General features: G+C 33.9%; 2 protein-coding genes across 2 annotated transcripts; one reads left to right on the plus strand and one right to left on the minus strand.

The window, feature by feature from the left end:
- Window positions 1–1,351: 1,351 nt before the first annotated feature.
- On the minus strand, window positions 1,352–2,588 carry LOC114278775 (auxin-responsive protein SAUR41). The gene has a single exon (XM_028220909.2). The coding sequence runs from the start codon at window positions 2,087–2,089 to the stop codon at window positions 1,607–1,609; it is 483 nt and encodes a 160-aa protein (XP_028076710.2). The 5' UTR covers window positions 2,090–2,588; the 3' UTR covers window positions 1,352–1,606.
- An 8,748-nt stretch (window positions 2,589–11,336) lies between these two features.
- On the plus strand, window positions 11,337–11,906 carry LOC145800920 (uncharacterized). Its single transcript, XM_082890678.1, has one exon. The coding sequence runs from the start codon at window positions 11,337–11,339 to the stop codon at window positions 11,904–11,906; it is 570 nt and encodes a 189-aa protein (XP_082746804.1).
- The last annotated feature ends 809 nt before the right edge of the window (window positions 11,907–12,715 follow it).

Here is a 12,715-nt window from a genome sequence, read left to right on the forward strand (position 1 = left end):
ATTCCTCTAAAAAAACAAAGGACTGATCATGACTTAGCTAGCTAGTACACTGTTAGACATGCCGCTCAACCCCATCTGAAATTACTCTCCGCTATGGTCCAGCCCAACATCCCCTGGGTTCCAATTTAAAAGGCTTGGAATTACTCTCCGCTATGTCCAGCCCAACATCCCATGAGTTAAGTCGCCTCTAAAATGGAGTTGTACAAATCCATTCTTAATATCATCCGCAACCAATATCAATATTCCCACATCGGCGTAGCCACAACCTTAGTTCTAATTTTATGTTCGCGTGACTCAACCTCACTTGGAAGTTTTGGACATAATAGTTCAGGTTAAACCCTTTAAACTTAAATTCAAATTGCACCTTCAGGATGGAGGTGTTTTACGCCATCTTACAAAAATCATAAGACTAGAAATTATATATAAATATATATATATATATATATAATTAAGGGCAAATTACACTCTATCTCTTTTGAGATTTAGAATACAATTAAAAAAGATATTTCTACACTGAATTGTGGCTTATGCATCTAGTAATATTCAAATTAATTTAACTTCAAGTTGTGACTACTTGAATACTATTTATTTATATATATATATATATATATAATTTATATGTTGTGTGTGCTGACATCAGCCCGCATGAAGCCATTGTGATATATACTACAATTATTCAAGTCAATGAATAAAATAACAAAATTGATCCCGGAAAAAACAATGACATTAATTCTTAGCTGGTTTAGCTAATTAGTTAGCATTCCCACTTCTCCAAATTTTTAACAAAAATAATAGTACTACAAGTAAAACATATTATAAGTTGCATGATTGGTTTAAATACATGGTCAACTAGATCAACCACCCCATCCAAATTTCCAATAATAATAAAAAAAAAAAAAAGGCAAAAAAGGCAAAAAAAAATAAAATAAATTTAAGGGATGATATACAATAGTCAAACTCAAAAACTTGGATGTATGCTAAGAAAAATAAATAAATAAATAACGCCAAATTAATATACATTAATGTGTGTTTGGGAATCAACAAATAAGATGCATTCTAACAAGAAATTTAAATATATACTTTAAATTGAAATTTTGAGTAATTTTCTGTTCATTTTTCTAGATGCATAAACTTTTCTGATAACTTGTATTATCATAAAGATAGTCTGGATACAATCCAGCCAGCTTATTTTTATTGTTCTCTACATGATATTACTCAAATTTCATAAACCATGCCCATAAAGCCATGATAAAGTCCTTACAAAGAAAAAAAACTGTACGCAGACCGATTTTACACATTCAATATTGATACATCAATCATATTGTTCAATATAAGTTGATATATGATTATATGATCGATACCAATATGAATTCTCATACCATTATTTAAAACCATCACGACTATAACTTATTCATAACAACCAATCGAGATGGACACTAATATATATCAGTAAATACTATTTGATATCTACTGATATATTACAGTATTGCTGATATCGTCGTATAAAATCATAACGATTATATAACTTATTCACCGCAACCAATTGAGATGAAAATGGATACTATATCGACAAATACAATCCGATATCAGCTGATATATGAGTGTACTATAACTTATTCATGGCAACCAAACGAGATGGACTGAGAAGGCGGTATGAGCCGAAACCGGTGCAACTGCCACGATTCTCGTAGGAGTTCTCCATCTCCACCAACACCTTGTAGAACCGATCAACGTTGCATGGAAGAGCAAGAGGGCCATCACTGTTGAACCCATATTCCAACTCAGCTTCTTCAAGTAACATCTTGAACAGTGGATGATTTGCATACTCAGTCTTGACCACAAACCTCTGTTTTTGAGGTCCTACATACACCGAGAAGCAGCCTTCCGGCGCAACCCGGTGTTTTCTAGGCCGCTTTTCCTCATCTTCCACGGCTGCACCACCACCATCACCACTGCCGGAGCGAGGCAATGATCGGCTTTTCATCATCAGAGCACCACTGCCACCACCACCTCCGCCACCAATCGATCTGCATCGCTCCCATGTCTTTGTGATCAGCCCTTTCTTGGCTTTAGGGTTAATCACATCCATTGATTTCTTGATGAATAAAAACTATGGAAAAACAATAACTTGACAAAGACGGTAAAAAAAGAGAGATTGAAATGGAAAAAGATAAGTAGATGTTGAGCTTAAAAATCACACACAACACCTTTTTTTCATTATTAATTATACAGTTCTTCTACGTGCACAAAACCGGATCAGAGAAATTAACAAGGAGATTGGGATTTGCTTAACCTCTGTCATAAGCCAAATGAAAAGTTACTTTCATTATTGGCCTTGCGGTGTTGCTCATGTTGTGCTATGGATTGGAAACAGAGCTGAAAATATTCAAAACAAGAAAACCAAGAAAAGGAAACAAGAAAGAAAAAATTTAATACAAAGAGAGGGTATAGGTAGAAGATAAGAGAGTCATGAGTGAGAGTACTAATCTCAGGAGCTGAAGGACCAGATGTGGAGGATAAAGAGGGAAAAGAAACAAGAAAACCAGATGGGTGCAGAGATGGGGTAGCTCTCATATATAAAGGCCCATAAAGTTATTAATTTATTTTTTATCTATTCAATTATATTAGTTTTGACTTTATTTTTTTATATATTAGATCTATTTAGTTCAATTGATGATAATGATTAAGAAATTTGGATAGAAATTGAAAGAAAAATAGTTCATTCAAAATGAAATGGATTATTTTAAATTAGATGCAAATTTTTTAATCATTTTGTAAAGAATGAGTTGATTGTTCTCTTTGTTGATTTCAATCTAATTTCTAAAGCAACAATGATTCATCTCCCATTTTCCTCCCACCCCATTTGACCCCCTCTCTCTCTCATTGGTTACATTTTTTTTTTCTTTTTCTTTTTTTTCCTGCTCCTCCAATCACCACCCGCCACGTGGCAAAGGGGGGGTGAGGGGGTGACCCCCAAAAGGGGGTCCCAAGCATTATTCTATCTAAAGAGAGATTATCAATTAGACTAAATTGACACAATATAAAACATTTAAGAATAAAATTGATACAGTTAGAACCATAATGATCAAATTAAAACTACAAATACTTTGGTATTAATTTTATCCATATTTTTAAGTTGCTTTGAATCATAGATTTGTGGAATGACAACAAAAAAACAAAAAACAAAAAAAGGAAAAATGTAATTAAATAGAAGCTAATATTCTTTCTTTCTTTCTTTTTTAATTTTTTAACTTTTCAGAAATCCCTTAAAAAACTTAAACATAGTCTTTAAAATTAAGGATACACTCCTTGTCAGCTAATAAGATAAGCAGTTTTATTATTATTTTATTTTTTCATTTGGATTTGTGAGTTTCATCATAGGCCTTATTTATGTGGGTTTTTCAAATAATCATATAGTTATATCATTGATGAAATTTATTGACTAATTTATTTTTTTTGTCATTTATTTTTAGGAAAAATTATTTATAAGTTCTATTAGGGAGACTTATGTTACATATGGTCCTACTAAAAAATTTATATTCTCATAAGTCTTGTAGAAAGTTTGTTGATACATTTACCCTCAATATTTGTTGTTAATATCATAAATAATAGTAGAACCATATATAAAAATTTAAATGTTACCATAGATCATATCTATATAAACGTAACGTAACGTGACACCTACATAAACGTAACGTGATATATCTACATAAACGTAACGTAACATGACATATACATAAACGTAACGTGACAACTATGATCTATGGCAACGTTCAATTTCCTATATAGGAAATTGAACGTTGCCATAGATCATATCTACATAAACGTAACGTGACAACTATGATCTATGACAACGTTCAATTTCCTACATAAACGTAACGTAACGTAACGTAGCGTGACACCTACATAAACGTAACATACACTAACATAAACCAGCAACATTTTCACATTCAATTTAAAAAAATAAAAACTTATTAAGTTTGCGAAACGTAACGTGACCCGTTACGTTAGGTTTATATAGGTGTCACGTTACGTTTACATAGGTGTCACGTTACGTTACGTATATGTAGGTGTCACGTTACGTTACGTTTATGTAAGTGTCACGTCACATTACGTTTATGTAGGATCTTGTGAAATACATTCCTATTTAAATAAGACTTGAGACTCTATAAGAAATTACACAGGACTTAGCCTAACATAAGTGTCTGAAAAATGACTTATAAATAAGTCTCATTTATTTTTATGATAATAAATATAACAAAATCATAAAATAAAAATTATCTAATTAATTTAATTTTTTAAAAATAATCTATCCAGACTGAATGAATTAATGCACGAGCCCAAATGAACATGTACTTGTCAACGGTACAATGGCCACTTTATTTTCATTAAGTAATATTATTTTAATTTTCATGTTTATTAGTACTAACAATGACATAAAGAGACTAGTTTCCGTGAATTGCCAAGCAAGTGGACAAACAAATTCAAGTGGGTAGGAAAGAATTGCAGAATCCTCATCAGTCACCATTCTAGATTTTCCTTTCCTATGTACTACTACTTTCTTTTCCAACCACAGGATGGTTGGTTTAGTGGATGGAGGTTGGATTTTGGAGGTTTGCTCATTTTCAGATCTTAAGTTCAAATTTTTTAGCAAATAAATTCATGCCTAGGAGTGACAGATCGCAGTGTGCAAGTCCTATTTCAGAAGGTTTGTTTGAACTATAAGGACTTAGCCTCCGTTTGGGAAGTGGGTTGGCTTTTTGGCTTTTTGGCTTTTTGACTATTTTAACCTGGGCTATTTTAGCCTGGTTTGGGAAGGGCTTTTTGACTTTTTGACTTTTTTGGCTTTTTTTGTGAGAGAGGATTGTAATGATTATGAGTTGAATTTGATGTTTTGTTTTTTGTGACTAAAATAGCCTATTTTGTTTTTTGTGGCTATTTAACCCCAAACCAAGTTCCCAAACAAAGGCTTAGTTTGGTGCGCATAAGTTGATCCAAAATACCTTATTTAACAATAAATAATAATAAAAAAAAACTTTCTTTTCCCTCTTCTTATGTTATTGCCTACTTTTGGCTATTGTCGAAACAGAAATCCCATTATCCAAAATCATTCATGAAAAAGTGTACTTGTCTTCAACCCAACCTATGTTTGCGAAATTTCCTCACGTTAAATAAAAATTTAGTGCAATAATAATCTTATTTTATATATTTTTATTGATTAATAAAAAATTATAAATAAGAATATATAGTCAATCTTGGTCTGCCACTCATTCAATCATGTATCTCATGTTGTATTATGAAAATTCTTGCCATGTTTTATCTCTATTCTATTCTGGATGCAAGGTTATGTTTATTTAATTCCATATATGATGGAATTGGATTAGTAATTTGGTGAATTTCACATATAACAATGATAGGAACCAAGAATAATTAATTAGAAAAATATTCAAAAAGAGGATTCAATGGTTGAGATGCATTTAAAAAATGAGTTCCATTATACAAAATTGAATCTACACCATCCACTGCCATTTTGAGTTAATTTCTTGTATTGTTTTTCTATTCTTTTTTTTTTTTTTTTGTTGAACAGTAGAAAGTATCATTAAAGAAGGCCAAACGCCAAGAGTCCATTCAAACCAAAACTTACACCAAAGCAAATAAAAAAAAAAAAATTCGAAAAGCACAAAGGAGAGAAACTAAAAAAAATATTTAAACACATATTGTACTCGTGCTCATACTGTAAAGCAGAACCGATTATAGAATCAGAAATAAATAATGTCTAAAATAAATCATAAATCCCACTACAGAATGGGTAAACGTAACTTTCACACACTGATGAGCTCCACACAACCAACCAAACAAACATCAAAGCACAAAGGAAATAGAGTATTGTTTTTCTAAAACCATAACTTTTCTTTTTCACATAAACTACCTTTGGTTGATAGACCATGGGATTAAGAATATCATAATTCTATGAATCTACTTTAGAAAAGACTATGAGTCCACCCACTAGGAATCCCAATTCCATAAGATTTTATTGTCCGTAGTTTAAAAAACCAATAAAATCGCATTTTATATAATGAATTTTTTTTATATAATTTTATAAATTTAATTGTAACAAACAAATACTATCAAACTGGTGCATGAACAAATACATCTTTTAATCCATTCATTATGTGTAGAAACTCTATTTTTTTACAATAATTAATTGTCGACTAATTTAAAAAAATAATAATTTGATCATATGATTACAGTTGTCTAATTAATTCGATTTTTTTCAATAATGATATTTTTAAAGGGACTTATAAGATAAATTGTTCAAAATATTAAAGTGTATGGTAGGTCTATCAAAGCCCAACAACACAATCCTAGAGAGAATCTCATACTTTTTTTTTAATACAATATTTTCATCCAAATTAAATAAAAAAAATCATAATAAAATTTTTATTTTTCACAACTCAACTTACATCATCAAAAACTTGTTATATATTTTTTATTAGCATATTATTAACCTTTTGTTTTTTTTGGGTATGCATGTCATATATGATTTTTGTAGAAGCACTTGACTAATTTGGATAGTGGGCGATGGCTACTCTGCAGGCCCAGTCACTCTCTCTCTCTCTCTAAAAAGGAAAGAATTGGTCCAATTCATTTCTCGAAGGAAACAAAAGTTAACACGGCAGCATGCAACAAATTACTAGCAAGTTAATGCAAATTACCTTTTCAAGTCCTCTCTCACTCTCTCTCTCTGGTGATCCAATCTTGACTTTAATTCTCATTCTGCATTTGTTTGTTTGTTTTTGCTTTGTTAAGTATAGAAATATTTTATTTCAATTTGGTGGTTAACGAAAATTGTCATGAAAACTAGCATAAGTGTAAACTTCTTCTATTTCCTTGTCATCATTATTTTTTTACTGTATTTTCTATTCTACTATATTCTACATATCCATTATCACGTGATATTCTAAAATTATTAAATAATTTTTCTTCTTTCGTTATTCTTGTATTTTTTTTCTCTCTCTCCATCCTTTACCGCCCTCAATCCTAATGGGTAAAAAAAGATGTGGAGGTTTTAGGTGGTATGAATGGGTATGATTGACCAACAAGAGGTAAGGGGTGGGGTGGTGATGGGAGGATTGGACGTGATGGAAAGGGTTGGATTAGGAAAAAAATGGGTGGTGAGCTTAAAAATATAATTAAAAACATAACGAGGATGAAGAAGAAAAAAAAAAGAAAAGAAATTATATTTAACTTTAAGGGATTTGGCTTAGTAGAAAGAGCAGGTGAGCAAATGGTTTATCACCCAAGAAGTTACAGGTTCGAATCTTACGAATGCCAAACATTTCAAACCTTGGAGTTATTAGAGATTTGTCCAGTCGTTAACAGAGTCTTGAAGTTAGTCAAAGTGCATGTAAATTGAGCTGGACACTCGGTTATAAAAAATAAAAATAAAATAAAAAATTATATTTGCCTAAAAAATGTCTCATGTAACACTTACTGTATGATAATTTTTGTTAGTAAATTAAACATCAGACTAACATAAGGTCAACATTTCAATTTAATCAAAAGTACAATAAATTAACTGTTATAATTTAAAAATAAATAATTAAAATAAAATTTGGTGCAATATATTTAACCTTGTACAAAACAACAGGCATTTGAATACTTGTAAATTGTCACACTGTAAAATGATGTGATTCTCAAAACAATCAATTAGCCAAGTCATCATGTAATGTAGCCCACTTTCATAACATGAAGAACATCAGAATTGACTTATTATGCCCCACAGTGGAAGCAAGTAAAGTATGCTCTGCCTTCCTTAAAATAAATAAATAAAGTACGTAAATGGTCTTGACTTTAAAGATGGAGACTTATCTTCCACACAAGAAGGCACTGGAAAGCCTGCTGCTAATACACAAAGCCTCCGTTTGGGAAGTGGGTTGACTTTTTGACTTTTTGATTTTTTTGATTATTTTAGTTTGGGCTAAAAAATTTAATTTGGGAAGGGCTTTTTAGCTTTTTGACTTTTTTTGTGAGAGAAGAGTGTAATGATTATGGGTTGGATGTGATGTTTTGTTTGTTGTGGCTAAAATAGCCTATTTTGTCTTTTGTGGCTATTTTAGCCCCAACCTTCCTTGCCAAACAGACCCAAAATATTTTAAAAATCATATTAATTGAGGTAAATTATATTAGTAGTTTTTATATTTTATTATTTATGTTATTTCAGTCTTTATATTTTTAATTAGTTTAATTTGATCATTAATTTTAAATTTTGTGTCAATTTAGTCCAATTAATAACATTTTTAGTATTTTTTAAGAAAAAGTAATACTAAATTGGTTGAAATTAACTTCTGAGTTAGGTAAATTTATAATTTTATCCTTAAAAATATGGTACATAATACTTGTGTACATATTTTTTATAAAAAAATATTAAGAGTTGTAATAAATTGGACCAAATTAAGACAATGTCATAAATTTAATGTCAAAATTGAGCCAATTAAAATTACAAGAACTAAAGTGATACAAGGACCAAAGTACAAGAAATACTGTCTTAATTTGCCCAAAATATTAAAAGTTGTAATAAATTGAATTAAATTGAGATAAAATCATAAATTCAGGATTAGAATTAAACCAATTGAAATAATAAAAAATAAAATAACACAAAAACTAAAATATAAAAACTACCATCGTAATTTGCCCTATTAATTCGAGACCTCTTTGAACCTATGAACAATACATTTTCAATTTCTAACTTTTGATCATATGGCAGCTACTAGCATTACTTTCATGAATATATAGATACATTCTATATAAATCTGTTAAAAGTATTTTAAGATTGTAAAATGAAGTTATTCTTTGAAGTGGACACGTGTTCAATTTATAAAATTCGTTTGATATTAACTTATTATATAAACAAATTAAATTTAAATACATTTTAAAACCCATTAAAATTTTAAATTAAATTTAAACAACTTACGTACTAATCAACTTGATTTGACTGTATATATTTTTTTTAAAAAAAACTAAGGTATTTAGATTTCGTTTTGGAAGTAGGTTGACTTTTTAACTTTTTAACTTTTTGACTATTTAAAAAGTCTCATTTGGGTTGGACTTTTTGACATTTTAAACTTTTGTGAGACAACAAATGAAATGATTATAATTTGAATGTATTATTTTATCTTATTAATTTTTTAATTTATATTATCTTTTTGGAACTATTTTAGTTTGATAACCCTATACCAAACAAGAGCTTAGCTTAATTTGTGATTGGCTTGTCTAAAACTTATTGGAAACTTAAAAGATCAGTAAAACATTTCAAATAACTCACTACTCTTTACTTGTGTATAATTTTATTTGGCCTATTTAAAAAAAGTAGGTTAAAAATTAATTTTTTGACTTTTATTTAAAAAGTATAAAAGAGTAAAAGGGGGATATGACCTAAAAAAGTAAGGGTAAATTACCCACAAGTCCTTTTTGAAAAGTGTATATTCTATTTTATCTCAAAACCTTTTAGATAGACCTAAAAGTCTTGTGCCCATTTGTCTTCTCATCTTTCTGTGTACTTTGCTTCTTCTCTTTATTTCTCTTTTTCTCATATCCGGCGACAATCATGACCACACATTCTTTCTTTTCTTTCCCTTTCTAATCTACAATTACCGGTGACCAACATTGATTAGGGCTTACCGACAACCAGCAAGCACCAACTCTTTGTTTTGTAGTCACTGACGGTGAATGAGATGAATTTCCAACGAAGAAGATGAATAGATTTACCCAAATCCAATGTAGATCTATTCAGATTTACATTAGATCTGAGTATATCTACATTAGATCCGTTTAGATATAAACCAAAAATAGTTACCGGAGTACAAGTCTCTCTTTATATCTGTTTTTTTTTTTCTTCGACCTCTCGGTTTTTTTTTACTTTTTTCTGTACTACATACTTCTATTTTTCTATTTTAATGGAAAAAATTTTCAAATTCTAAATAAATTGTTTTCAAATTTTAGTTACATGCGATGACAACTGTAAAATTTTACAATTTTAATTTTTGTAATGCTGAAATAAATCATTCTTTAGAATTAGAAAATTTTGCATTGTCATAACATGTTTTTCATTTTGATAATGCTTAATACAATCATGCTTGTTACAGTTTCTGACATAGGTGGGCCCATAGAGGCTTTTGGCCCACCATTTAGAGCACAATACACGGTTCAAACACTAAAGCCCAATGTTACTGGAACCCAACGTTGCACCAAGAACCAATGACATCTAAACACTTGTCAAAATAAAAACTAGCCATGTGAGTAGACAAAGATCATGCTGAGTTATTGTACCACACATCAGCCATTAATGAGGTCCCTTGCAACATTTAATGCGATAACCCCTTCACGTCAAAACAGAACAGCCTCACCATGAACAAGGCAAGCTAGAGCATAGACTTTCGAACAACATGACAGATTGGAGTGGACAAGAAAATGATGAACAAAGGATATAAGAAAGTTTCTAAGACAAAAAGAAGGTTAAGTCCCTTATCATTACTCTATCTTCCACACACCATTAATCTCTCTCTTCTAACTTGCTCGTCGGAGGGTTCGCTGGGGGACTCCCGTTCCTCGTTGGACTTTTGTGCAGGTATCTCAGTGAGCCCAGCGACCGAACAACGGTGTTGGGGGGCGTGGATCAGCCTGACTCGTCCATCATGGACAAACAATATTATCAGTTGGAGCCGTCTGTGGAAAACTTTCACTCCGCGTGACAATAGTGCTCATTGTTGCCAGAGACCCGTTCCCGATAATTCCTCCTCGCCACCCACCAAGGTGGATGATCATAACGAGATCCATGGCTTCTCAACACAATGTTGTCGACCCCCAAGCTGATCCTCCTATCCCAAACAACCCACCTCAGTATTTCACAGAACTCACCAACAGCATCAACCGCTTAGCAGAACAAAACCAAGCCTTGATCAATGCTTTGCTTCAGCGAGACCTCCCTATGCCTCCTCCACCACCACAAGATATCCCACCTAACCGAGAACGAACCATGAGCCATCCCCTCCAACAAGCCCACCTCTCCAACCTGGAAGGTTTGCGACCTCCACCCCAAGACATGAACCCGCTACCTCGGGGCCTACATCCATCACTTCAAGCACTTGCTCCCAAAGGAGAGGCTAGTAATGTCCAGCCTCTGTTGTATTCTAGTGGTGACAATGTACCTATCTAGGATGCGGAACTTCGAGCCATGAAACTCCAGCTTCAAGGAGTCATGCAGAATAAATCCTCCACAGCAGCCAATTCACCGTTTGTCACCTCCATCAGGGATACCCCTACCTCCCAAGTTCAAAATGCCCTCGATTGACTCTTTCGACGGCACAACGGACCCAATTGACCACTTGGAGACTTACAAGACCCTAATGATCCTTCATGCTTTTCCTTATGAGATCATGTGTTGGGCTTTCCCCGTAACACTTAAGAGGTCAGCTCGACTGTGGTTTAGTCAGCTACCGACGGACTTCGTCTCTACTTTCCAACACCTAAGTGATTCCTTTCTTAGCCATTTCATTGGTGCTCAACGCCAGCGGCGTCCAGCGACTCAGCTCATCAACATCCGTCAAATAGAGGGGGAGTCGCTACGTAGCTTCGTCACCCGTTTCAACACCGAAGCCTTACAGGTGGCGGAAAATGACGACAAGGTCATTCTCACGGCTTTCATGGCTGGTTTACGATCATCCGACTTCCTTTTCTCCCTCTCCAAAAACCCTCCAACCTCCATGGCCTCCCTCATTTCCAAAGCCCAAAAATATATGAACGCCAAAGATTCTCTGGTAGCCCTCCAAGACACTACAACTAAAAACCTAACCCCTAGAGAGAAGAGAAAGGAATCTGAAACCAGAACCACCCAATACAAACAATAAACACCTTAGTATACCAACCAAACTACTCGAATCGACCGATTGGCACCTACCCGACTGCCCAGTCGGTTCGAACGATAAATTTCCCTCAATTCCTCCATGGGACAAGTCTTAAACCAGATCCAGCGAGATTACAACTTGAAATGGCCACAACCCTGACGGTTTCCTTCCAACCGGCGAGATCAATCCAAAGATTGTCGTTTCCACCAGGACCACGGCCACAACACTGAGGAATGTATTAACCTTAAAGACCAGGTAGAGAGCTTGATACGCCAGGGGCGCCTCAGTCAGTTCACGGCAGCTCGTCCCCAGCAATGGCCAAGGACCGAACCTACCAGGGGTAACCGCCGACACACCCCTTCCCGACAACCGGCATAACCTAACCGAGGCAATGATCGGCCCCCACCACAACCTCAAGCACAAGGCAACACTACTCCCCCGATTGGAGAGATCAGAGTCATCGCTGGCGGGCTTGCATGCGGAGGACCATTGTAGACACCCCATTTTTGACCGACCTTGAGACTCAGACGTCACTAGTTGAGCGCTCGGTGATATTGCATATTGTGCTCGTTCAAAAGTTTCAGAGTCTCGGCTGCGAGCCTTGCCTCCGGACTTCCGGACTCTTTTATGCTTTGCCTCGGTTTGCGAACCAGGCTCCGTTTTCTCTGTTTTCTCTTCCCGAAGGGAGAGACAGGTCTCGTAGATCATCTCTCAGTGGCCGTAGGCTACGTTTCGTGGTCGTAGGCCGTTTTTCCCGTTTGCAGTCCGGTTTCCGATTTTTCGGAGCCGTTGGCCGTGTGCCTCGATTCGGG

The sequence above is a fragment of the Camellia sinensis genome, chromosome 10 (genome assembly GCF_055761805.1).
Source record: "Camellia sinensis isolate YWXY chromosome 10, ASM5576180v1, whole genome shotgun sequence".
Classification (NCBI taxonomy): Eukaryota; Viridiplantae; Streptophyta; class Magnoliopsida; order Ericales; family Theaceae; genus Camellia; species Camellia sinensis.